Source organism: Anguilla rostrata, chromosome 2 (assembly GCF_018555375.3).
Source record: "Anguilla rostrata isolate EN2019 chromosome 2, ASM1855537v3, whole genome shotgun sequence".
In the NCBI taxonomy this organism is placed as follows: Eukaryota; Metazoa; Chordata; class Actinopteri; order Anguilliformes; family Anguillidae; genus Anguilla; species Anguilla rostrata.
Genome location: NC_057934.1, coordinates 44,061,616 through 44,088,617, shown reverse-complemented (window position 1 = coordinate 44,088,617; position 27,002 = coordinate 44,061,616). Strand labels below are relative to the sequence as shown.

General features: G+C 37.8%; 2 protein-coding genes across 2 annotated transcripts; one reads left to right on the top strand and one right to left on the bottom strand.

The window, feature by feature from the left end:
* Positions 1 to 11,339: 11,339 nt before the first annotated feature.
* On the bottom strand, positions 11,340 to 16,169 carry thumpd1 (THUMP domain containing 1). The gene is made up of 5 exons (XM_064322443.1): positions 15,961 to 16,169; positions 15,368 to 15,575; positions 15,066 to 15,246; positions 14,289 to 14,537; positions 11,340 to 13,267 (listed from the first exon to the last, which is right to left on the bottom strand). The coding sequence occupies exons 2-5, from the start codon at positions 15,566 to 15,568 to the stop codon at positions 12,921 to 12,923; spliced, it is 978 nt and encodes a 325-aa protein (XP_064178513.1). The 5' UTR covers positions 15,569 to 15,575; positions 15,961 to 16,169; the 3' UTR covers positions 11,340 to 12,920.
* A 1,184-nt stretch (positions 16,170 to 17,353) lies between these two features.
* acsm3 (acyl-CoA synthetase medium chain family member 3) lies at positions 17,354 to 26,834 on the top strand. The gene is made up of 14 exons (XM_064322442.1): positions 17,354 to 17,606; positions 20,479 to 20,715; positions 20,890 to 21,100; positions 21,536 to 21,743; positions 21,881 to 22,024; positions 22,165 to 22,321; positions 22,634 to 22,713; positions 22,876 to 22,999; positions 23,377 to 23,457; positions 23,609 to 23,710; positions 23,800 to 23,927; positions 24,089 to 24,188; positions 24,270 to 24,389; positions 24,506 to 26,834. The coding sequence occupies exons 2-14, from the start codon at positions 20,482 to 20,484 to the stop codon at positions 24,590 to 24,592; spliced, it is 1,776 nt and encodes a 591-aa protein (XP_064178512.1). The 5' UTR covers positions 17,354 to 17,606; positions 20,479 to 20,481; the 3' UTR covers positions 24,593 to 26,834.
* The last annotated feature ends 168 nt before the right edge of the window (positions 26,835 to 27,002 follow it).

The window sequence follows — 27,002 nt, the reverse complement described above, 5'->3', positions numbered from 1 at the left end:
ATTTAGGCCTATGGGAGAAGCAAACAGTGCAAGCAATTGTGGGGGCAATATTCTCAATTAAAGCATTTAATTGGTTATTCAAAAACGAATTCGACAGGGCACAAGGGTTGAGGTTGTATATATGTATTCATACATAGACATATGCAAGACATCACCCACAAGTAAGCGAAATACTCTATTTTTTAAACCAATTTCCCTGTTTCTAGATTTTTAATCCCTTCCAGTCTAATCAAAACAGCATCATTTGGTTATTTAGACTCTGCAAGCATGTGTCCGGGGAGACTGACAAATAAATAGGCAAATCAATACCAGCAATGAGAGCACCTGCTGTGTTGCATGGATTGTTATAAATAAAAAATGAAGAGCTGTAAAATGCTGATAAACATTCCTCATTATCAAGTCATTTTATAAAGCAATACACAGTGGAGGGATTCATTAAGGCTGTATTTTTTGTGGAAATGAATGCAAACTATGTTTTGCAACATGTTGAATGGAACCACATGTTTCTTTACAGATATAAATTTGTGAGTGTATAAATATAGTGCATTTTAATGTACAAATGAGAATGTGTGTAAGCACTGCCAAAATGTCCACTGTTAATGCGCACTCTCTCGTCTAATTCCCCTCTTCACTGGTCTCACAGGTGTGTCAATTCATGCTGCTCGTCAAATTTGAAATTGAAAAATTGGGTTACCCTCAGTTCATTGAAACAGACAGTCTGACAAAACAATGGCACTGCACAATATGCTTACACTATATTTTGTAAAATGTCTGCAACTGACATCATGCCATTTTGCATCAGACCACCAGTAACGTAAAACATACAATTGATATTTGAATATTTACTTTAAAAAAACAATTAAACAATATTGTATTACCTAGCCGATTAAGTTAATTAGTTAGTCTTTAAAAGGCAGTTATTTCTCTTTGTTTCTCAAATTAAAAAAAACAATTGGTCCTCGAGTTCCTTTAAATGCAGTATGATGGATACAAGTACTGTAATGTGCACTGTGACTTCACTGATCTTGTGATTTACCTTTTACAATTACAGTTTTGCGAAGTATGATCATTTGTTTTTGTTTAACTGTTAAAAATGTATATGGAAGCACTAAATATGGGCTGTCAATAAGGAGAATGTGCTAAAAAGACAGTAGTACATGCCCATATTCATCTGAATCTCTTAAATAATCATTGTCTTCCCTGACACTGAAATAAACTCTTGTGAATGCCAAAATCTTGTGTGAAATAATAAATATTGATCACTCACCGATGCCCCCAAAATTTCATTCTTTAAGTCTGAAAACAATGAATTCACTGTACAAATATGTTTAATATAGTCTTTACTTGTGCTGGATTCCTGAGAAAAAAATCATCACAGAAAGTACAGAACAACTACTATTTTCTCAAAGAAATGAAAATGTATACGATAAATCATTTTGAGGCTAATATTAAAATCACAATTAAAATACAGTGTAATAAAAAAAAAATCTGCCCAGGAAGTATAAGAAACAAAACAGAAATCAACCAACTCTTGATTATATTTTCTGGAGAAAATGCTTGAGAAACTATAATTTGCAATTGAATTTGACTTGTATAATGTATGTTTGATACAATCAACCACTGTGTCATATACATTATATTTTATAATAAATGTGTTGGCAATATTTATTTGGAACCTTCCTGGTGTTCTTCCTGGTTTTGTTATTTAGTATGTTCTTGATGATTAGTAACTCAGTTGATCTTTGCATTCATAACGATGTTTCACATTGTGAACATACTGTATTAGCTAGTACAGCAGGGGCAGTGCTCAATGACATTGAGTTATTAGCATGCTGCTAAAGTTCAAGTGGCATGCTATCTAGGTACAGTATCTTGCTATTTTACATTCAGATCTGTATGCATTCCCTCAAGTGGAAAGTGAATCATTTACGAAGATAATACGACTATGAATAGCGTTCATACAGTAGCTCTGGAAGCCAGCTGAAGACTGTATACGTTTGCAAAATATTACATTTGTGTTTTCAATATGGCATTTAATGGTCTCCCAAACTATTATTGAAATAGCACATTTGAATGCATATACATAAATGAATAGATATTTTATTCTTAGCACACATACACATTTTAGTGTATTTCTAGGGAATAGGTTCAGCTGCCAAAAGTTAGGATAATAAAAGTCAAGTTAAAGACCCAGGGGTATTGCAAAGGTCTCCTTGGATCTTAAAGGTCAATCAGACACTAAGAAATGTTTCTAATGAATGTGAATCTTGTCACCTGGGAATATGTACTCGTGGAGCTTGTATCATTGTTTCAAATATCCGTGACCTTTAACACAAGTATTACTCCCCGCAAAGCCCGAAAGGCAGATTTGACTGGTTGGACGCCCAGGCACCACAGGGAGCGGGGATAATTATCTGTATTCAGTATTAAATAGGTCTGAAAGAGTAATTAAAAGAAAAACCTCTGGTGTGACTTCTGCAGGACTTCTTGGGCAGTCTCTGGAAGGACCTTCTTTTGAAAAGGTAGGCAGCAGCAGTCCGCTGAGTGATGCAAATCCCTTATCAATTAATGCACAATTAATCAGCATTGATAACACAGCGCTAACCTTTCCAGCTCCTGCTGTTTGCATGACATTTTGACAGTGCTTAATGGAGCGAGACAGATTTAGTCAGATCGAGAAAAATTTGGCAGTCTGCATGAACCCAAGCACTACACATTTATCCACAACTTAATTCTTTTAAAGAGAACAATGCAGTGCCAAGGTTTAGGCCAACTGTAATTAGTTATCTGGAATTGAAGTAATGATAAAGCTATATCCTGTCACAGTTGAGTGTGGACATTATAATGATTCTGCATTCCAGTTTGGTGATATACCATGTGCTTTATATGCCTCAGTAATTCTTTGCAACTAGGCTAAATAATAGCTACAATGAAATAAAAATAAGTGTTGCCTAAAGCACAGGGAAATATAGCTTTTTCCGTGAGGTAGAGAAGTTTAAAAATGCACTTTAAAAATTACACAGCCACAGCCATATAAAAATGAATGCCAATTTAAAATAATTCAGTTTGGAGAAACTCACTCATCCAAGGTCCTCCAAAAGTCACAGAACAAACATGCATTTTTATGATCGTTCAGAGAAGCTGATATTTAAATATGGGCAACATGGTAATCATATAATTTAGATAACTGTGCTGAATTAATGAACGCAATGTCTACATGACACTTCAAGAGCTATAAGTCCATCATATCTTTAGTTGTCACATTTAATTCTTTTGACACTAAAAAATTAAATGTGAAAAGCATTTATGGATATCATTTGATAGGTATTTTACTTTTCATAAACTACAATCAATGAATATGTGAGTGAATGGCGTGTAGGCTGCAGCACTCCCCAAGACAGGATAAGCAGATTAGATAATGGATGGATGTATGGATAATGTACTATTCAGAACCATTTAGAACCAACCAGGATGGTGTTGTCGACACTCCAAATAAACGTACTATTTCAGGAGCCCTCAGCTCAAAATTCAGGTATATTTGCAATGCTAATGGCCATATGTCAAACTCTAGCTGACCAGTATGTGTGTTGAGGTTGCTGTTGGAATTGAAATTGTACATCCTCTATATTCCTCCACACTAGGTAATCATTACCAATGTTGTTTGATACTGACACCTGGCAAAACTCCTCTGAAATATGTTTGACTCTGTGCAAAATAACAATACGAGGAATATTTTCTATGCCATCTGATAAAGAGCACAACTCTCTTGCACCCCTTCTACATAAGCCTCCATTAAGCAAGCTTGAATGAATGAATGAGGCGGCAGACATGTCTCGTCAAACACTCAGCAACTAGGATGATTAGCCAATGGCATGTCAGAGCCTGTAGTCAGATCCATTTAACCAACTTAGCTACTCCCTTTTCATAACAATATTGCGGAGCAGTTGTGTCACCTTCTCAAATAGTTGGAGGAAGAATTGAGGAAAAAGAAGAAGGAAAATACTCAATAGGAGAATTGGAAAATAGGAACATAGATGATGGAATATATATATGTGACAACAGTGGAGAAATTAAATACATATAAGAATAAATAAATATGTGATTTGTGAGCAAAACGCTAGATATAACAAAAATATGTTATTAAGTAGAAAGAAATTGGCTCTGTACTCCAGCACTCTGGATTTTAAATGAAACCAGGCTGGAACAGCTTTAATTTCAGGGTATTTACGTCCATATTGGGTGATCTGGGTAGTAATTACAGCGCTTTTTAATTATGAGGAATATCATCACACTTTATTCACTGTACGTAACATTTTAGGAATAAAGCAAGTAACTAATGTTACTGTTTCCCACTTATGTCTGTTATTATTTAGGGTATATGGTATGTAAAAAAAAAAAAAATCAATTAAAGGCAGCAAACATTGGCGGATTTAAAATACATTTAAATGATGACAGCTACTACAGCTGTAAACATATATGCAAGAAATTATCCATACAGTGGTTTTGTGTCTGTTCATTCCTGTATAGGATTGTGAATCTGTCTGTCAATAACAAAATAGCTTCTATGGGACTAAATGAAACCATTATTTAATTACATCAGCAGTTGCAAATACAAACTGTCTTCAAGCATCGTAAACAATAGGCTATATTTCTAGAAAAGCAGAGATGACCTTGTCCCAGCTTTTTATGCAACCAGAATTAATCAAATGAATTCATTAACCAGGATGATAGAAAGTCATCATGCTATAGTAATGGTTCATGTTCCCATTTTGATATCTTCCTAAGGTTGTACTATGGAGAGCATTTGTGACCCAAAGAAGCACACTTAATTGTTAATTTTATCTATTCATGATCAGCTTCTGTATAAAATGAATTTTACCTTGTAGCATTTTTTGAAAGAAAAAAAAAACGTTGTCTTTCACTTAGCGAGACTGCAGTCTCAGACAAAATAATAACATTGAATCACAAACTCCTGAATATGAGCTCCGCATCATGAGACTGTTGTATGGGCTTCTATGTCTTCGCAAGAGTATTAAAAGCCCACAACTAATATGTTATGTTATAAGAGACAAAGATTATTACCAACCCTGTGGAGTTACAGTGAGAATAGCAATACGTGAAGGTGCCCCTCAAAAGTCCAAAAGTCAGTATTTTATTAAAAAATGTATAAAAATGAACAGTGAGGGCAGACTGGCTCTGGCATGAGTGGTGGGTAGCGATGCCTGTATAATGATCCAGCGGGGAGGTTTCCCAGAGTTCCTGGCAGGAATGCCCTTCACTAAAGGGAAGGACACACTTCCAATGCACCTGCTGCTCCAGCGCCCCCGTGCACCTGCTCTGCCCCCATCATTACCCACCGTGTTTCTCCCACAGATTCATTACAGTGTCTACAAGTCACCACACAGCTTCAAACTGGTGTCACTGAAATTTGACCCTGTTCTAATAAAACACCTTGCCTGCCCATAATTTAACCTGAAGCTGGTGGCCATTTGTCCACAGCGATATTCCATCACTGAACCTACATCCATTCCCCCTCTATGTCTTGAGAAAGTTTTATGATGGACTTTTAGAAGCCCAGGTTTTAATGAACGAATGCATAAATGTCAGGGGCACTGTAAAAAAAAAAAAAGGGGGCTTGTATATCCTTTTCAAGCACCATTAGGATTCTCATTCTATCCAGTGAATGTCAGACTCGGGGCATCTACAATGCCGTGATTCTAATTCTTGATGAAGTGGGATCCACGTCACAGCCTAATGACGGACAGGTCGCGGAGAATGGGTTCCTACCCAGGTAATTAGCCCTAATGAGGGCAGAGTGTGAATCTCTTCAGGGAGGTGTGAGCCCCAGCCCAGCTCTGGCGCAGGGAGGAAAATCACATTAGGCAAAGCTGAAGTCCTTGGTTCTGGACTCAGGGAGGATCCTGCAGGCCATTAATTAGACAACTCACTGACATTCACTGGCCTGGTGTGTATCCGGAGCAGAGCCACTCGAAACACAGCTAAATTATCACATGCAAGACCGAAGTGAAAAAACCTCATGGGCCTAAAAAGATGCAGGCTACTGCAACGGCACATGTGCAGCAAAACTTGGAAAAGTTATTTGAAACACAGCATCATACACTGAAAAAATGTTTCATTGGATAATCCTAAAATGTTACTTTTTTATTTTACAGTTTGTTACACTGTATATTTTTTATGCTTCCTCGACTGAAAAATGTTAGGTTCATTCTACTGAGAAAAACATACAAATATAGGTGTGACAAACTGAAGTAAAAATTTTAGGATTATGTTATGATACACTTTATGAATGTAAAATCCTGCAAGGTTTATTTTAATGGCACAGCTTGTAGAATTCAGTCAAATTAAATGTAAAAGTGAAACAAGCAAAAACTGTTTATTGGGAATATGATTTCTTTGGCAGATGTGCCACAAATGTTATAAATGCTTCAAAACTTGATTTGCTTATAATTCAAAATTATACATCAGTCATTTCAATGGTTCAAACTTACTTGATCTAATTACAACTTTTGAAATTTAATTACAATTGAAAACCTTGAAATGGAAACCATTAACAGTTGCCATTTTAAATCAACTGTTCATCTCCTTAATTTTCTGCATCTGAAAATACCAGCAGACTTTGATTCTAAAAGAATAAACAAAGTACAGTTTAAATATATTTTAAATGTATTAATCTATATATCTGTATTGATAAATCTCATCAGAGCATGTTATTTGCAGCCCATGCATTCAGCAGTTGCCCCTTTACCTTAACAATGAAGAGATGAATATCACAATATAATTAAAAGAAACTCCTTACCGAGTGATTTTGCTTTTTATCAGAAATTAATTGGCACTGTGCCAAAAAATAAGACAGCCGATTAGTCGGTGCTGCGTGCTGTCACTGGTTCCCATGCTGTAGTTGTCAGTGCTGACCAGGCATTGTCCAAGTAGGAAATACCAGTTTATGCTGAATTTCCAGACAGATAAAATCATGAATGAATAACTGCATTAACTAATTCTTAAATGAAAGACATGCACATACATGCAACTTATGAAAGGTAGTCGAAATGACAGCTCTTAAATTAAGTCTGTATTATGGTCTAATGAAGGCAGAGACTCTTATATAATCAGGGTCCAGAGGCTACTGAAATTAGAGCAAAAACACAGTCCTACCTTGTATCCAGATTTCAATATTTCTGAACTATGAAGTATGAATCTCTGTTGGCAAATGAAATAGCAGCAATACACCTAGCTGTTATAGAACAGTGGCATTTTGTCATTTTCATTTTATGAATCACATTAAGGACTTCTCAGTGTGACCTGGTTTGAATGGTAATGTGGGAAGGATAGATCAGAATTACAAAATACTTTAACAGGACTGTCACTGTGCAGAGGCTGCAGATAGGAAGCAGGCAATGGTAACATACTGTATGCACTGTACATAATCTAAAAATTAAAAATATTGTATATACATCTCTCGTATACATCTCTCTTGTAAAATATTGTATATACATATATACTGTATATGCACACACATATACTGTGTGTGTGTGTAAATAACATTAAAATCGCAAAACTAACATTTGAGAATGACTCAAGAACAAGACCAGGTTAAAACCTAGTATATGGCTGGACCATACCGGCCGAGGTCACAGACATGCGCGGTGTAACTTTATCACTCAGTCAGTCAGTCAGTCAGTCAGTCACAGACATTTGCGTTTATAGGGCTGGCCCCGCTGTTGCGGTCCAGCCAAAAATACATAATTAGAGAGAAATATTATATGGACAAATAAATAAGGCAGGCAAGAAATGAAAAAGGAAGACAAAACATAAACCTATATGCTCTACATAGCTCTGACTCTTACTGTTTGTTATATAGCACATTTTCTATAGATAATATGTGACACCCTGTATCATGCAGGCAGACTACATTCATCCATACAGCATATAGTATATAATACATAGGCACGGTGTGCTATATATTTTGGCTACTGTAAGCGGCCTCAGAGCCGGAATTTTTCCTAAAATAACCTTTTACCTTTCTGTAGGAGGACAGCCCATCTTTAATAAGTATGATACCTCTAAATCTCAGCTAATTGGTGGACTCTGACAGGGATCTGAAATATAAATGGAAGATGCAATAGAAACACAAATTGGAATACTGAAAGCATTTTGGTTGCTTATTCATGGTGCTCATGGTTCTAGTTCCAAATGTCTCAGATTCCAATAACCTCTATAGAAGCCAGTTTTTCATTTTATTTTCAGAAAAACTGCTGTTTTAGGCCGCAAATCATTTCAGGCCAGTAGTATTAATCTGCGTTGATGCCAGCGCTCAGGTGACACGCTCTGGATCAGGTTTCAGTTAATGCATTGGAAAAGCATTTGTGCAGTACAACCGTGCCAGCTTTGGCTCCAGTCCTACGGTGTAAATGGGGTAATCTGATTACTTCATTCAAATGGCCTGCAATCTATACCACACCCCAGTGTTCCCCTGTACCATGACTACAGTACCACAAAATAGTACCATGATTAAAGGATAGCTGCACATGTTCTGATTCTTCAGCTTCCCGTCTTTTGCAGATATATGCTTTTATAATTACCCTTTTATATCCGGGCTGAGTAATGAAGCGGAGGTGTGTCGTGCTCCATGATAAATCACTGCCCAGGGGTTCCCAGTCTGGTTCCCGTCCTCTAGGACACTGAGTAATAAGCGCTGCCTTCACACCCCATCAGCTGTTACAGTTGCTGAATAAACAACTACAACTTTTTTATTTTAATGAGCCAATTACAACAGCAAATAACTTCCGGGTCTTCAGAGGCATAATCCTAATTGCGTAACCAGTTTACCTGCATAAAACAATATGCAATGATTTATGACTTCAATCTGCTACAGTCCTGCAGTACTGAAATTGGGAGTAATTTTCACATTGCTGGCCTTTTCATTAACTTCATCTTGCAATTACAGTAATGCTAGTGGGACCAGTATATCTGCAATATTTGGAAAATTGATTACACTGTACAATTTGAATGAAGAAAATAGATATTCAAAATCAGTTAATGTTTTGTGATTCTCAAATTATCAAAATACTCACAAGAAATCAATTGATTGATTTTGTGCATTATTACCCAAAATAGGAGAGCATTTTTAAACATTTTACGATAAAAAAAACATTCTATTGTCTCACACGGTACTGCAAAACCATTTCAGTTTGAACTTTGGCTTTGGTAACAATTCTACTCATGCTGGCTGGGGAATACGTGGCCATGTCCTTTTCCCAACAGCTGGATAAATAGTTTTGCAGCATTCTGGAATTTTAATTAGATGGAAAGCCTGCACATTGAGTCAAGAAGAAAGCAACCAGCATCTTATTATGGACTGAAACTGAATTGTTTGCTTTGTTCTGCTCCTTTTTTGCCTGTGGTACATTATAGGAGGTAGTGGCTTCAAGACCTGGGTCAGCGTGAAAAGGGATTTACTGGGGGAAAAAAGACAAAGCCACTATCTGCACAGGAAAATCAATGTCTACATATGTTTTGCCTCACTCAGCATAGCGAAATTAAAAAAAAAACTGAATCACAATCCCATTGATCCCATCAGAGTCATCAAATTTATGCTTACATTCTTCAGCATCAATCATTGAGAGAAGCTGCATTTGTGTCAGTATTTTTCTTAAATGTTTCAGGAAACACAAGCTACTAACTGAAGAATAAGCCAAAAAAAAGGAATGATTTTTATTTGGCTTCTTGATACATTTTAACTGGTCCCTCTTAAATATATTCCAAATGTGACTACTCATTAACAAATAAAAAAAGAAGATATCATGGGGTCCATTGAGTATATGTGAATTAGAGGAATTCCAGCAGATTGCATACATCCTAAGATCTCAATCACCTGCTGGCTCTTTTATAGTCTCATTTTCACACACAAAGAGATTTTACACGTTACCTCATTTTTATACCCTAGAGATTAGTGAAACAGGAAGTGATAGAGGGCCACAATAAGGTAACGATTCCTTAAAGGTCTAGAAAACGGGATTCAAATAGTGGTTATAATCCCCAGATGTGACAAATGATTGTCTCAATATTTCTTCCAAGTTTATAACTATTAAATTGTAATAAATGCAATTAGATTATCGTGACCTGTTCAGCAGACAAGGAAAGGGTGGGCGTCTATCCTGCGGTCATTAACATTCATATCTGTAAGACATCTAAACCATTTCTTGTTGCTAGATTATAGTTGGTTAGAGCAGACTGCCCCATGCGGTACCATTACACTATCAAACCAAACTAAAGAAAGCAACATAAACTAGGCTTTACCATCATATTATTAAACTCTTAGACCAGTCAATAATGTTGTAACACTGAGCTACTGTACACTAACATTAGACCTTACAGCAGTCTGGACATTACACCTGAATCAAGAAAGGCTTTGATTCCACGTGTAAGCTTGAAAGCTATTTAATTATCAGTAGTTAAAGGTAGACCTACTTACTGATCCAAATGTCTGTTCTGCAAAACGGGCACTGCGAAAACTACCTATATGGGTTATTGCAACATTGCAATACCCGCAGGATCCAGAAATAAAAACCATTTCTTGCAGGTCTTTTTATTTGTGTGAAAAGAAAAAAGCGTATTGCTTTCTCTATACCCAGGGAAGGGGCAATGGTTTGCCATTTTCAACTTAGCTTGCCTTTCCCGCACAAAATAGTGGCAAAAGAATCATTTACATATTACATATTGAAAAGATATCACTGGGCTTAGCACTTGTTAAGCTAATAAGATGTTTTTGTGGCCAAATAGTAATCTACATCTTGCAGGACAGCCTCAGTTAAGTTCATGAGGTCATCTGTGGACAGTAGTCACGGACACATCCACAGCTGCCTCCTGAAGAGTGTTTCAGATCTGTCGGACAGGTGTTTGGGGTTTTTTTCTTTATTACGGTGAGAATTCTTTGATCAACTGTAGAGGTCTTCCGTGCCCTACCATGCCCTTTGTGATTTCTGAACTCACCAGGGTTCTTTCTTCTAGAAGATGTTCCAAACAATTGTTTTTGGTAAGCCTAAGTTTGGCCTATGTCTCTGATTTTGTTCTTGACAAAAGCCAATAACAGATCCCTAAAGCAATCAAAAGGAAACAATAAAAATTAGACATAAAAATATGTCTTATACCTGCACTAAAGAAGCAACTGATCAAAAACACAGAAGACTAATCAGGACCACCAGTGACACCATTTGTCCTAAGCATTATGATGCCCTGATATTGAGTGTGTGTGGGGGGGGGGGGTATATAAGAAAAAGTGATATATTTTCTAAGAGGTGTAACAAATGTGCAAACAAAAATACCCTTAATACCCTTTAATAAAAGCGTAATAATCTGCACTTCAACCACATGTAAATGTGAATATAAATTCATCCTTCTTGACTTTTCTACAATTCAGATTACCATCCATTCACTAAACCAGCAAAACTGCATTCATGTAATTTTACATTTTGACAAAAACAAATGGAATTAATTTGAACAAAACAATTACACAATTCAGCAATTCATTTAAACAAAACAATTACAACACACACTTTTCATAACATGGCAAGCTCATTTTACGAGTAACTTTAGGGGGAAGATATTTTCAATATGGCAAACAAAATTTTATTCCTCAAAGGAACCTCATTAGATGACATGTAACATTATACTTGTCTCTTTTCATTAGTTTAAATGGGCCGAGCAGTGAAAACCGTACCTGCTCACGTAAAATAGGGCGACTCACGTCTTTGAAACATCATGCTACATACATCATGCTATTTTCATACCCTATTTTCAACAGGGCTTCGATGATCAAATTTTGGTGAGTCTAAATTGCAGAAATGGCACCATCTTGTGGACACAGAAAATGAGACTTAACTAACCACTGATATAAAAACAATAAGAAAAAAAGTTGAAAAGTGGTCTAGTGTCTACTTTTTCATTAACATTTCACAAAATTCCACCCTGGATCTTAAAAATCGTCATGAAAGTTTGGGAAAAACTGATAAACAGTCTAACCCAGGACAAGAGTTTGGTCAGACATAAGTACACAAAGGAGATGGCACCAACACGCACGATAAACTCTTGAAATATTCAAAGAAAATGTATTTGAGTATTATGTTGTCCACTTTGCACAGGAAATCCTAGATAATTATTAAAGGAATAGATCAGAATGAACAGCAAAAATTTAAAAAAAAAAAGGGGGCCTGACAACCTGGACTAAAATAAGCATTTTCCCGATTTGAAAACAATATCTCTTTTGCCATTAGGAATAACAATATACAAAACAACATCAAACAGTATTTCTCAATCTCCTTCAGTAAACATGGGATTTCTGCTGTAGAGGGGGAATCCAACATTTAGCATTGATGTATGGAGGAAGGTGGGATAAGCTTACTTCTTCTTACTAGGATAATGCTAAACTTAAGTAATATTCATCAAAGCTCATAGAACAACACGAAAAACACCATAAAAAAGCAAAGTTCTTTTTTCAATTTTATAAGTAAACCCAACAAAATAACAATTAAAACTGCACCACTAATAACACATATCAATTCAAACACATTTCTGACAAATAAAATCACATATTCCTACATTTAGCATGCTGAGTATAAAATGCAGACATTACAAAGATGTTTCTGGAAGCCGTTTAACAACAAAAATACCGTACTTGCTTTTCAATTCACCTTGAAAATTTGTCAAAGAGCACGAGAGGCCAAATTCTGGTGAAATATTACAAGGTGATGGTGCAGAATAACATTTAGAAAGGGAATATGAACTATTGAAATTCAACCGTTCCACAATGTACATACATGTTTTAAACCATGAACAGGTTCCAGCTATGTTCTCTATTTACAGAACACACTTAGCACAATAATATCCATTATGTGCAAAGTGCACTACTTCTGGCCAGGTGAGTGGTCTTGCCCATCTTCCTCACCCTTTTTTCCTGATACAGCCTGTTCCTCCTGTATCTCCTGGCCAGGAACGCTGTCTCCCGCTCCGCCGTCCTGCTTCAAATCCTTCGCTTCCTGTACGACAGTCTCGTTGGGTGATCCCTCAGTCTTCTGAGGCGGGGTCTGCACTTTATCCAGCTTCAGCACTTCCTGCACGTTGAACTTTCTGAACAGCATATAGTCCCGCACTACACTCACGCAGCACACATTTTTAATCACCTCAATTATGATGGTGAACTCAGGGTTAGTGAGGTCCACTTTATTTAGGGGGTTCATTTTCCCAACTAATTCTAAAAGAGAAAAAATAAAATGAATAACCAACCATTTGAGTGTGCAGACAAGCAGACAATTTACCTCAATCATTAATAACATTAAATAAATAATGCTTCAAAATGATCTTCTCATGAAGTGTAGGCAATGCTGACATGAAACTCAGTATGATGGGCCTGTGTAATGGGCCTAATGTGAGATGTCATGTCTAAAGATGGCTGAATAGCATAGCAGTCAATCATACTGCCATGCATGCAACTCAGCACTGCCAAATCTCATGAACCTGATCAGCATGAAACTGGGTATGTTATGAATTAGCAATTGTGTATCTTGCCCACGTCTTAACTGAATAAGCCTATTTTTGTTAGCTCCTAATTGTTTCTAGACAGCCTGCCCAATGACAAACATAAAACTGTGTCTACAAATCCTTGGTTTCAATTCTAGCCACAGCATGCTCAATTCTATATATTTTTAAAATGTGAAATAAGAGAATTTTTTAAATAGTTTTAAGTCATTTTTACGAGGAGCTGAGTTATGCATGCAAAACTTAAGGTCCCCAGTTATGGAATGACAACACTGAAACATGAAATCCTTCAAGCTATTTTGATTTCGATTATTTGCAGTTAATCCCAGAAGTTATATTCATAAACATGAACACTGGATGCACAAGAAAGCTCTTATGTGGGATGGCACAACAGGTTATATTGCTGCCTTGTGTGAATCCAGCAAAATAGCTAATCAGTTTGAATCAGTTTTCAAATACTGTCAAAAACATGCAATGCTAAATACCTTTAGAGAAACAGATCAACAATATATTTAGGCAAAGATTCGTGCCCATTGGGGTGGCCTGCTTGAACAACTGTGCAGTTGAAGGTACTTTCCTCATCTGTACTCCTTAGCCACTCAGCTATGCCTGTGCTCATTTTGAAGTCAGTCTGTATTCTGGAGTTTCTGCTGGATTTCTTATATCAGCATGTTCCCTGTACATAGGCTTCTTTATTCTTTCATGTGTTTTGGCAGAGCATCAATGTAAGTGCTTACCTGCTAAAGCTTTAATGACCTCCTCCCTCTTATTGTGGCTACTGTTGCGGGCCTTGAAGACAATTTGAAAGGTTCCCTGGTTAGGGGTCTTGAACCATGGCTCCAGGAAGTTTTCCAGGTACTTCTCCATGTCCTCAATGAAGGCCTTACAGGTCCCGCTCACTGGCAACATCCTGAGGATGACCCGAGATTTCTTCTTTTTTGTTGTGTGCAGATCTTGCAAAATGTGATGGACAAGCTTGTCAGGATCTGAAGGAGAAGAGAACATATTCAACACAAAATAACAGACTTTGCCATGCATGTAAACACTTAAACACACCTGTATTTAGAATATTGTGGCCATTGTAAAGTGAGAATATTTAGCTCAACCTCAAAATCCATGCATCTCTCTGTCTTACTGAGCAACATTTAGTACCCATTTACCCAAGCCCTTTTAGTGGTATATGCAAGACACATGTAGTGCGTACTCATTACATTCATTGTTGAAACAGTTTTCTCTCATTGTTAATTTCACCTTTTACAATTCACTAGAAAAACCATCAACAGATGTGGGGGTTGGGGATTACTTTTATTGCCCCTTTGGAATGGTGGGAAGGAAAGAGAACGAGCCCCATATACACAGACTACCAGAGCTGACCAACAAATGTGGTTGTGGGATGGACATCCAGTTCCCCAAACAACTTAAATTGCTTTGGTCAGTGTTAAACTAATTAAGAATAACAACATGCATGGATGACGTAACCAGAATGCATACACAACAAAAATGGCAATCCTCACCTAAGTGTTGTGTCCTAATGAAGATGACATTATTAGCCCCACTGTCAAGAGCCTGGAAGCGCCTCTCCATCTTTTGTGTAGATGAGCGTATCTGTTTAACCTCCTTCTTCAGGGCCGCCTCTGCATCATCCTCATCCGCAGAATTATCCCCATTGCTGTCACTCTCTTCAACATCAGAAAACTGCAAAGAGGATAGATATCATACAATATTTCCAAATTGGCAATTACCAAAAATTCATACAGCGCTAATAAAAAAGGAACTACAAATGATGACCTAACAAGATAGCGCCCCACGTTACTACCTTCTCTGGTCCGTATAACTGTTCCGCATACTCGTTCAGGAGGCTGTACGCTTCCGATGTACACTTCCTCTCATTCATATTACACGTAATGAGAATCCCCTGCATTCCAACCTCGAGCTCGCGTGAACCTTTATACTTTTTGGCTCCATAGTTGCCGTAGTGCCGTTTGCTCCTCTTTCTTGAGTCTTGGCTTTCGGACATTTTTCGCCTGTAAACACAACCAACTCAATCAACTGGCAGACAATACACGGGATAAACTTGACTATTAGAATAACAGATGTTCCCATTAGACTATATCGGTCATGTTAATCGACCACAAATAGTCATGTTCTGTTGCTCAGCTTTCTATACAACGGTCAACAGTTCGCTAGCTAACGTCAGTCATATATTTCTGTTTCATGTTGAATAATTATCACCAGTTAGCTAGTTATACAAAAAACTGGCCCCGTCTACAGTTAGCTAGCTAGCTCCACTTTATGGAACACCATTTCTAAATTTACTTTACTTATAGAAATTTACTTTATTTAGATTATAATTTACCAGTTTATTTATATTCAAAATAAACAGGAAAATGTGAATTCGTATAAACAAACCTATATTGCGTGGGTACAACTCTCGCTCAATTCCACACGTGCAGTTTCCCCGAGTTTCTTCCCACTGCCTTCTCGTCGCATTGTTGACGTAAGCCTCAGCGACATCGCCTGAGGAACAGGACCATAGAGCGTACATATGAACCATCGAGTTGAACTGGAAGGGAAGAGAACAGGGACCCCGCGATGAAGCCTAGGAAGTAACGGGAAACGGCCTCTACTGCGCATGCTTGAGAGCAAAATGGCTTGCTGCGCATTGAATTCAATGTAGAAAACCAAAGTGATTTAACAACAATACTTTCAATGACAGGCCTAAATTTTGCCAATGAATGAATGAGTTATAGATAGTGCTTTGTATGTGTGAGTGTGGTGTGGGGATGGCTGGTTTAAGCAGCTACACCTGCCCTGGGTCAAGATAATTAGACCTGGCCAATTGGATAATTGGTTAAGAATTCGATAATTGGCCAGGCTAATTGGACCCGGGAACAGGAGTGGCTGCACCTGTGCGTAGTGAGGTAATCAGTGCCCACAGGTTCAATCTTCCATCCCCACACCACAGTGAGTAACTTGGCATTTTTGAGATATTATATACTCTGACATCACCACTTAGGGTGAAAAAATATGCCGTAGGCCACAATATATAATAAAATAATGTTTTAAAAAAATCTTTGTGTGGTAAGAAAAAAAACTGACCTCAGAAAATAAGCGATTTTTCTTGTTAATATAACGCACAGCATTAACATATGAGTGGAAGTATTTTTACAGTATATTGCTGTCAAAAATGAACAGAGCCCAAACTGGCTTTTTCTGCTGCCCCTTTTCCACCAAGGCATTTCGAGGGCCGGTTCGGAGCCGGTGCCAAATCGTGAACCAGCTCTTCACGTTTCGACAACAAAAGAACCGGCTCTCGGCCAGGAAAAAACAAGTACCCCTTGTCCACCAATGCAAACCTAGTTCTGGTTCTGGGCTGGTGCTAGTGCCGGTTCGCTGTTGGTTCAACTTGTGTTGGTGCCACTTTGGTAAATGGACTGCATTTATATAGCGCTTTTATCCAAAGCGCGTTACAATTGATGCCTCTCATTCGCCAGAGCAGTTAGGGGTTACCTGTCTTGCTCAAGGACACTTCGACCAGGGCGGGGTTTGAACCAGAAACCCTCCGACTGCCAGACAAGCGGTCTTACCTCCTGAGCTATGTCGCCCCCTTTGGAACCAGTTTTCCTGGCTGAGAGCCGGTTCTTTTGCTGTCGAACAGCGAAGAACTAGTTCGCGATTAGGTACCAGCACCGAACCGGCCCTCGAAATGATTTGGTGGAAAAGGGGCAGGCAGTTCAGAGCTGAAAGTTGCCCCCTGGGCAGGGGGGGGGGGGGTCGGACAAAAACATTGCACAGAGGAGCCCTGGTCTAAAAAAAAAAAAAAAAAAAAACGGCCGTAGAATGTAAAAGCCCCAAACGTAAATGCGTAGGATAGGCCTAATCACGAAGCTGGTTACCAGGCGTTACTTTTTATGAACAAAGTACGTTTGCTAAAATTTCCTAGCTTTTGACATGATTCTGTGAAACACTGCTCGAACTGCAAACGCGCAGTTCAAAGCAAGCCAGGGCTTGGCTGTTATTTCTTGACATGCCACAGAAGACAGCGCAGCCAAAAGGTGAGCAAGTAGCCTAGGCTACAGGGTTCCTGACAACAGCTCAACTTAAACTTTTTCGGTAAAAAAATTAAATATAAATAGTATCGGTCAATGTGCAAAGGACTATATTAAAATTGTGTTTTAGTTCACTGTATAAGAAATTACCGTTTTCTTTTCATTATGTTGTTTATTCGGAACTAGTATTTAAGATGGTCTTGCGGGGGGTTGGCCAACCCTGTCCATGGAGATCTTTCGTCGAAGAAAGCATTCAACAGCTTGAATTCTCGTTGTGTAGCTAATTAATAGAATTGGGTGTGCCAAATTAAGGTTGAAATGACAACCTATAGGACTAGATCTCAGGACAGGGTTGGGCAGAGACCCGTGTCTTTTTAAATCACTGGAAAGTGGGGTTTCAGTATCACTTTTTAATAACATTGGATTCCCATGACAAAAAAATACTAATGTCTTCGGTCAACATTTGGAGGAAAATACAGTGCAACGTTTCCGGCTATTTGCATTTCTAAGACTTACCTAGGCTACTCATTTTCGGATACTAATCTCCTATGGTAAATTAGGTATTGCGAAAGCCGCATGGGCATTACCTAGCGCGCTAGCTACAACTTATCTGGATAAATAACATGACATGGCGCCCATAGTTTTCTGTTTCCATAGTTTATAGCTAGCCTATATCGCACAACATGTGTAGTCCATTCTCGATGGGTATCGCCGAGGTTCTACTGTAGTAGGTGACTAATGGGAGGTTCTGATGCGGCGCCTCACTCGCCAGTGTTTTGCTGTCAACCCACAGAACTCCACCTTTGGTTATCTTGTTTTAAACCGCCCATATGCTGTATAGTTTCTGGGGCTAGACCAAGCACTAATGTTGCTCAGATTGAGACCGCTATAAAATGCAGTTGTAGGCTACTTAATGGCTAATAATTTATAACTTCTAGGTTAGGATTGCTTGTAAAATATATCTTGAAAAAGTTTTAGACCTGTTAATTATTATCAGAGGTGGAAAGTCCAGAGGTCAGAAAGGGAAAGTCTTGCCATGTGTTTCTTCCATCCATGAATGGGCTCATTTCACAAGTTCCTGGTTGAGGAATTGTGCTTATTCGCAAATCCAGGTGATTGGAGCAAAATACTGGGGAGGACTTTCTGAACCTGGATTTTCCACCTCTGAACCATATTATATCAGAATTAGCTATGCATGGCATGAAGAATAAAAATATTTTGTTCACCTTGTGCTTATTGTTCTATGTTGCAAACAATTACATAAAAAGGTAACACATTTTTTAATCGATCAAGGTAGGCAGATCAATCAGCTCCTAATTAGGTTGGTCAGCACATGTTTGTAGTTTGTTCATACATTTTGCTTTCTTGTTATCTTGTTAATGCAATGCATGTTTGGCTTGTTATCATTTGCTTTGTCTTTGAATTCTTCATTATCTATCAAATAGTGAGTTTTAGTGGCCATGTGTCCACACTTTCACCAATTAGGATACTATGGATTCACCCCAGTCTTTGATCAGTTCAATTATTATGTTACCTCTTTTTATGTAATTGTTTGCAATATAGCATGAGCAGCACAACGTGAACATCAGACTGTTATTCTTCATGGCTTAACTATTTCTGACATAATGTGGCATAAGAGGGTAAATAATCCCTCTAGACATGAAAACAACTTACTTAAGAAAAATTAACAGCTTGTTAAAATAAACTTCTTTATAGTGAAGTGTGTTTCACAAGGTACGGTAGAAACAATATAAGCATTCAAAAACGAAAACGCTCAGAAGTAAAGCAATTAAAAATGGATGTACATGTACAGCTACTCAAAAAGACCAAAAAATAAATGGAATATTGCCCTTGATAAAGATGAGCAAAAAGCTGTAATAAAAATAGCAGGTAATGAGCTGTTTTGTATGCTAGCACATTAACATAACACTATTATTATGAATAATATTTCATATACCCTGAAAGAATTACAACTTTTCAGTCAAGTGTGACTAACTGAAAAGAGTAAATGAAGATCATGATACACGAGTACACTATGCAAGGCGCTTGGAATTGTTCACATGCATGAGTTTATACTTCGCAGGACCATTCATGATGGTCCACCCACAGTAATCAATCTCCTGTCACAACAACAGTTACTACTTTCATGCTAATGCACAGACAAAATGGCTATCTAATCTGAAAGTCCTGCAGAGATGTAAATAATTATTATTTTGAGAAGCCACCTTCCATTGCCTTCAAGCCAGTTCAGCATTCAATACCATTTGAGGACGCTCACTGAATTTGGTTAAATTCAATGTTGAGTGATTTGCCTTAAATTTGTAATTTGTGATGAACCTTAAAATTTAATGCCCTTAATTTAAATTGGATTGGCAGGTGTACATTTTGATTAAGGTTGATTCACCAGATTGCTCTGCCTGTCAATTAATTTGTTGAATAAGCTGGTATTTCTGAATGTAGTGAAGAAATTGAAATAAATGAATTAAAATAAATAATAAATTGGCATGTTGGATGAATGAGGAGTTTTTGTGCTTTATATTCAGTGTTGAACATTAAATGGGACATTTAATATTGAAAATATTGACCATGACACAAAAAGCACAACCTTCTTAAACTGATGACATTGAACATTGTGCCACTCATTCAGTGCAGTGGTTGTTTTTGTTATTTGTTTGTCCCTTTTAGTTAGCACTTGATCTTTACAAATGATTTACTGCTTTACACAGTAGGGTATTTAAAAAAGGATTGTTTTCTGTTTTTTTTTTCCCCCCACCACATTTCTGTAGTCATGAAAGATTCGGAAATTGCTGTACATCTGATTTAATCCTTTTTTGAAATAACATTGTGAGCAGTCCCTTTTCTTTTCTTTTCATTTCAGAGGATGATGAGGTTTAAGTGCATAATGGGAGCGCTCTCTTTCCGTCTTGGAGTACAAATACAGAGAAAGGACATTTCATGCAGTACAAGGGTGTGGTGTCAGATCCAAAGACATAAAACAGGTTTTCCAAACAACTTCAAAGAATATGAACACCTCAGGCAGCTCTACACCCCAGAAGTACCTGACTATTTTAATTTTGCCAAGGACGTGTTGGATAAGTGGGCTGAGAAGGAGAAGGTTAATCATTTTCATAGATATAAAAAAATGTTGGCTGTGAAATTCGTTTGAATTTGTGACTTATTTGCATGTGTAGTTAATAATTGTAATGACTATATCAAAGTGTAATTCTATAGCAGACGTAATTTTGTTATCATAATTTTTTACATATATAAATTAATAACTTTTTCTTAGCGTGGAGAAAAAACTCCAAACCCGGCCCTGTGGTGGGTAAATGACCAAAGGAATGAGATCAAATGGAGTTTTGAAGAACTTGCGTTCCATTCAAGAAGAGTAGCCAATGTTCTGTCAGGTCCCTGCAAACTCCAGAAGGGAGACAGAGTGCTTTTAATCCTACCCAGAATCCCAGAGTGGTGGTTGGTAAATGTGGCATGCCTGAGAACAGGTTGGTTGAAAATAATCTTTCTATCAGTGTTGTGGCAATACCATATAGTGTGGTAAAAAAATGACAAATACACACGGTGTTATTTCATTACCATCCCAATGCAATGCAAGTCATTGTTTGTGCAGTCCCACCCTGTGATAAGATAAGGTACTTTATATGAAGTTTTCACACAACCTGATCAATAATTTGTTAAAAGGGTATATCATACATCGTGATATTGTAATATGACAATGTGAAAATATGGATACTGTCCAAACCATAGAGCCATGTGGAAATTTTTTTATATATGCTGTTTTTTTCTTCTTTTTTAGGATATACTTTAGAATATTCTTTTCATTTGATACAGTGTGATTATAACATCGTGGCAGTGTTCCATGCTATCAAAACTTTGTGAATATGTGTGCTACTACCTATACAGTCTGATTTCTCACATAGGTATGGTACTGATCCCTGGGACCACTCAACTTACAGCCAAGGATATCCTCTACAGGCTGCATACCTCCAAAGCTAAGTGCATCATAACAGATGAATCTTTGGCACCTGTACTGGATGCTGTGGCCGCTGAATGTTCTTCTCTCAAAACAAAACTCCTGGTGTCAGACAGGAAGAGAGAAGGATGGATGAACTTTGGTGAGCTTTCAAGGTAAAAACACACATGAACCTACTGAATAATGTGGAAATGAGGAGGAAAGACATACACTAAAGAACATTTTGTAAATTATATTGTTAATATCTGAGCAGCAGGAACTCAGTTTTTCAATGGTATATTTCTTCCAAAAGGACAGCATCCAGTGGCCATATCTGTGCAGAAACTAAAAGTGAAGACCCAATGGCAATCTTCTTCACCAGTGGTACTACAGGTTTTCCAAAAATGACTGAACACAGCCAATGCAGCTTTGGGATTGGGTTGACTGTCAACGGCAGGTACTTGACTTGTTGCTTAACATTTACAAATAAATATTTTGTGCCATCTCTGCCTCAAATAAAACTGTAAGAAGATTAGTTTTGTACTGTAACGCACCTCCCATCTCACTTTCACTGCCTTCTGGTGTCACTGCATGGAGGTACTGGCTGGATTTGACAGAGCGAGATGTGTTGTGGAACACCTCAGACACGGGCTGGGCCAAGACTGCCTGGAGCAGTGTCTTTGCTGCCTGGATACAGGGAGCATGTGTGTTTGTACATCAGATGCCACGGATGGAGACCACCACAGTGCTTGAGGTATGTCTCGCAGTGGGTACACAATTATGTTTTTGGAAAAGATGACTGGGATTTACAGATTAACATAAATTATTGTGCACTTAAAATAACAAGGTGAAATTTGAATGCATAATTGCTATTTGCTGAATTTAATAGAAACTTCTTTTCACTTTGCAAAAAAAAAAAAAAAATCATGCAATTTGACCAGGGTGCCCAAACATTTGCACCACTGTAACATTGCATTATGCTACCAAGGATTTACTATAGTGAAGTGATTGTGCTACAGTGAAAGCATTTGGCATTTTACCATTTCAACTACCTTTCTGTTTGCAGACACTATCCATTTATCCCATTTCGACCTTCTGTTCAACCCCAACAGCATATAGAATGCTAGTACAAGAAGACCTCTCTAGGTATAAAGTCAGCCAATGTTTTCTGTCAATTATATTTTCTAAATCGTTTAATTGCAATCCAGAGCTGGCTCCACTAAAGCAAAAATCCCATCAGAATTTAGACTGGTGTAAGGTATGTTCAGTATAATAAAATATTTAAAATCTTGTTTTATTATCTCTAAGGTACAAGTTTCAAAACTTGCAGCACTGCTTGTCTGCAGGAGAGCCCATTAACCCTGAAGTGATGGAAAAATGGGAAAGCAACACAGGACTTAATATCTATGAAGGATATGGCCAGACTGAAACTGTAAGTTGTCATTCTAAGTGAAACTCAAATGGTTCATGCTAATTACTTTACATTTATTTAGCAGACGCTTTTATCCAAAGCGACATAAAAAAATGCATATCAAGGTCATTGGAACAACTATGAAACAGAAGTTTGATAAGGTACAATACTAATTTTGAACAGTTATTCATAGACAAGAACACACAGTTCACACAGTGAACATTATTCTGACCTAACCTATGCCAAATCCAACTAGGGAGCAGTACAAGCTACTGTACAACATCAGGATGATAATACAAAGTACAATAAGTGCTGGAATGTTAATGTTAATAAGGTATATACAGTTCAGTCCTGAAATGCCGACTTAAGCAAATATAACTATGCATTTTTGTATCCAGGTTTTGATTGCTGGTACATTTAAAGGGATGAAAATCAAACCTGGGTCGGTCGGGAAGCCATCTCCTGCATATGATGTACAGGTAAATGGATCCACGTCATTGCTCAGCAGACGCATATGTATCCATTACAGGGTAACTAAAACAATCATTGCAATTCCCATCATTGAGGAATTGATAACATTTCTTATATGCTTTCTTTAACACTTAAATTCATGTGTTATGATGTTTTCAGGTTGTGGACGATGCTGGTGAGGTCCTGCCTTCTGGATCTGAGGGAAACCTGGCCATCAGAGTGACACCTCACAGGCCCTTCTGCCTCTTCTCTGGATACACTGTACACTCTCTGCTTTGATACGTTTGATCTATTTGATTAATCAGATGCCCTGAAAACTAGTCATCTCTGTTTATCACTTCTACAAACAGGATGACCTGGAGCGAACGGCACAATGCTACAAAGGGGATTTCTATCTGACAGGAGACCGGGGAATAATGGATGAGGACGGCTACCTTTGGTTTGTGGGTCGTTCAGATGATGTCATTCTGTCATCTGGGTAATTGCAAAAGCCCCTTTTTGAGAGTACAAAAAGATGTTGAGCAATGATCGGATGCGGTTAGCGAGCACAATTAAATTGGCTTTTTATGTTTTGTATTGTTTAACAGCAAAGGATGCACTGATCCCTGTAGTACTTATTTTAATTTGTTCATTTCTCAGGTATCGTATTGGTCCTTTTGAAATAGAAAATGCACTGATTGAGCATGAAGCTGTGGCAGAATCAGCTGTGGTTAGCAGTCCTGATGCCATCCGGGGAGAGGTACCTGTTGTATTTAAGTATTCTAGTCAGTGTCCTCTGAAATGAAGATGAAAATAACCGAATTGATGTTTTCCTCTGCAGATCGTAAAGGCTTTTGTTGTACTGAAACCTGCATTTAAGTCACACAGTCAAGATCAACTCGCAACTGAACTCCAGAATCATGTTAAGAAAGTAACAGCTCCATATAAATATCCACGTAAGGTAATGACTAATTGTCCGAGACATAATTTTAAAGACATATTTTAATTGTTCAAATATTTTATACTAAATGAAACACTTTACACCCAGGATGACTTTCAGATGTTTTTCTTGTTCAGATCGAGTTTGTCGAACAACTGCCAAAGACATTGAGCGGCAAAATAAAAAGAGCTGAACTACGGAATAAAGAGTGGGGAAGACCGTGAAGTACAAAAGCCAGGTGTCAACTAAAATTGTAAAACTGATTGATTCGATCCTGGATGCCGATTGGCTGAGACCACGTTCTACAGCGATTGTAAGACCAATACAGTAACAGTTATTCAAACAGCCTGTTTGTAAATAGTATCACATCGCACACAAACAGTATTTATTTTGTAACATTACCTATACCTGTGTCATCAGTGAATTGTTTCTATATGTTCTAACCATTTTATAAAAGCTATACAACACTTCAGGCCATGCTGAATCGTTAATAGTCACAGCTAAAGGAAGTTGCAGGTGCTTCAATTCGCGTTGTGCCTAACAATGCCCCTGTAACCATGACTGTATTCACGACACTGCACGGCCTCTCGTTTTGTATCGCTTATGCCGCTTACTTTGGCTTCTGAGTGGCATATCTGGTTTAAGGCATTTGCATGTACAGTACAGTAGAACACAAGTACATTAGAAATACAAACTTAAGAAGTAGACTGACCAATCAATCGAACATGGGTTGCACCTGAAAGTAGTATACACAATAATGCCTTTTCAAGATCTATTATAGATATGGCAGACTGGGTAAGCTCAAGGGATAATTAAAGGAGTAACATGGTGGTTTTCACACTCAGTTTTGTGTGCTATTTGCACAAGAGGCATTGAAGAAATACAATGAGTAAAGTATTAAATGTGTCCGTTCTTTATTTTTGGAGAAATATGCGTTTTCAATTTATCGTCTGATTTTCAGCCGGTTGAGAATGTTCTCCTTGTAGTGTGTCACACGAGGATAACCACTCCCCTTTCCACACCCCGTAATCTGAAATCTGACCGAACACACCGTCCTGCTACAAGTGTGCTGTGAAGTTTAGGTAGAAAACAACAAGGCTGAATCCTTATGACGTAATTTACATAGAAACTAATACGCACAGATCGCATAGTTTCACTCACTGTGGCCAAGTGGAATCGATAGCGTTTCAAAAAATATATAACTTTAAAAGGTTTAATTCAATCTTCTACTGGGACTTTTGCCGTCTATTGAGGGTGTGAAAGAAAATTTCGGTGCCGCTGACTATAATCGAATGTTTCAGATTTACCGTTCGATTGAGCAAGTATCATTCTAAGTATATTTTTATGGGTTTATTGCTGTCCCATTGTGCTAGCTACTTCACATTAACCTCGTACGGCGATAAGTAAAGGCTAACAGCACAGCACCACTTAATTATAGTCACTTCTATCACCACTGTAATGAACCAAAAAAAAACAAAAAACAAACTACCTTTTCTGTGAGAAATGTATTGTCGAGCTCACGCGCATACACTGCTGGCGACATTCTAAAGCTCTATTTTGCCCTCCCTGCTGTCAGCCAGATTGCTGTGATAGCTCATTCTAAATCATATTTGGGGACCCATGTATGACTCGTGACCCATAGTTTGTGCTGCTGGCTTAGAGGCAAGACAATGCAAATATTTGACTAATGTTAGGTTCACTTATTAGAGTGCCTTTTAAGGACTATTAGGCTATCTCTGGTTGGTTATATTCATTTATAGCTAGCTATGTAGTTTGCTTTCATAATGTAATGTTATCGATAACGTTAGCTAGCTAGTTTGCTTTCATAAGGACGTTGTAGTTGTGGTTTTATCTTAACTTGGCTAGCTAGCTAGCAAAAATTATTATTGGATATAAGTCAATGTCCTTAGCTATCGATACTAAGTTAGCTAGCTGAGTTAGCGTCTCCCAAGATGAGCGCATATCATGGAGGTAGCTATGGTAACAGGGCACGGTCTGTCAATCATAGCTAACTGACAGTTCTCATTACCACGCCCAGATAGTTCGGGTGAACTTTTATAGTGGGAAATTTAGGCTTGGAAATATACGTTTTAAAATACATTTAAATGACTGAATAAAAAAAAAAATATATGCACATTTGTTTTGTTGTTGCCTAAAGACAACTGGCAAGTGTCTCAATCAACCACCATGTTACTCCTTTAAGTAATCACGTGTGTTCCTGAGCAGTTAGATTATTTTACAGCTGGGCAGAACAACTTAAAGGTGTTTTTCTTATGATCTGATTTGGTGGGAACTAGAAGAGTACATACATGCTTGGATCAGTGCAGAAATGTGATCAGTATGAATAGTTTTTTAGAACACAGAGTATACGTATGAGCTTGCTGCTTTGTTTCAGAGAAGGCACCATACTAATGTATTGGGAATTCTCTCCATGTTGCATGTAATAAAGAGTGCCTTATCACAGTTGTCCTTCTAAACCCAGTGTGGATTATTTCCTCCACAACATGAGTGTTAAAGGGAAACACTTTAAATTGCTGAAAACTGGATATGCACCTTGTGCCACAGTCCATCTAAAATAAACAGATTTTCAAGGGAACAAGGTTCAAAGGGAGTATTAAAAACAAAACAAATGCA

Excerpts from the sequence above, each read along its gene's own strand:
- thumpd1 (XM_064322443.1), bottom strand. The coding sequence starts at position 15,568 with ATGTCCGAAAGCCAAGACTCAAGAAAGAGGAGCAAACGGCACTACGGC. Across the intron at positions 15,247-15,367 it reads AGTTATACGGACCAGAGAAG|TTTTCTGATGTTGAAGAGAG; the intron begins GTAGTAACGTGG and ends TCCTCTTTGCAG. Across the intron at positions 13,268-14,288 it reads GGTCATTAAAGCTTTAGCAG|AATTAGTTGGGAAAATGAAC; the intron begins GTAAGCACTTAC and ends TTTCTCTTTTAG.
- acsm3 (XM_064322442.1), top strand. The coding sequence starts at position 20,482 with ATGATGAGGTTTAAGTGCATAATGGGAGCGCTCTCTTTCCGTCTTGGA. Across the intron at positions 22,322-22,633 it reads AGACCACCACAGTGCTTGAG|ACACTATCCATTTATCCCAT; the intron begins GTATGTCTCGCA and ends TTCTGTTTGCAG. Across the intron at positions 23,711-23,799 it reads GCCTCTTCTCTGGATACACT|GATGACCTGGAGCGAACGGC; the intron begins GTACACTCTCTG and ends TTCTACAAACAG.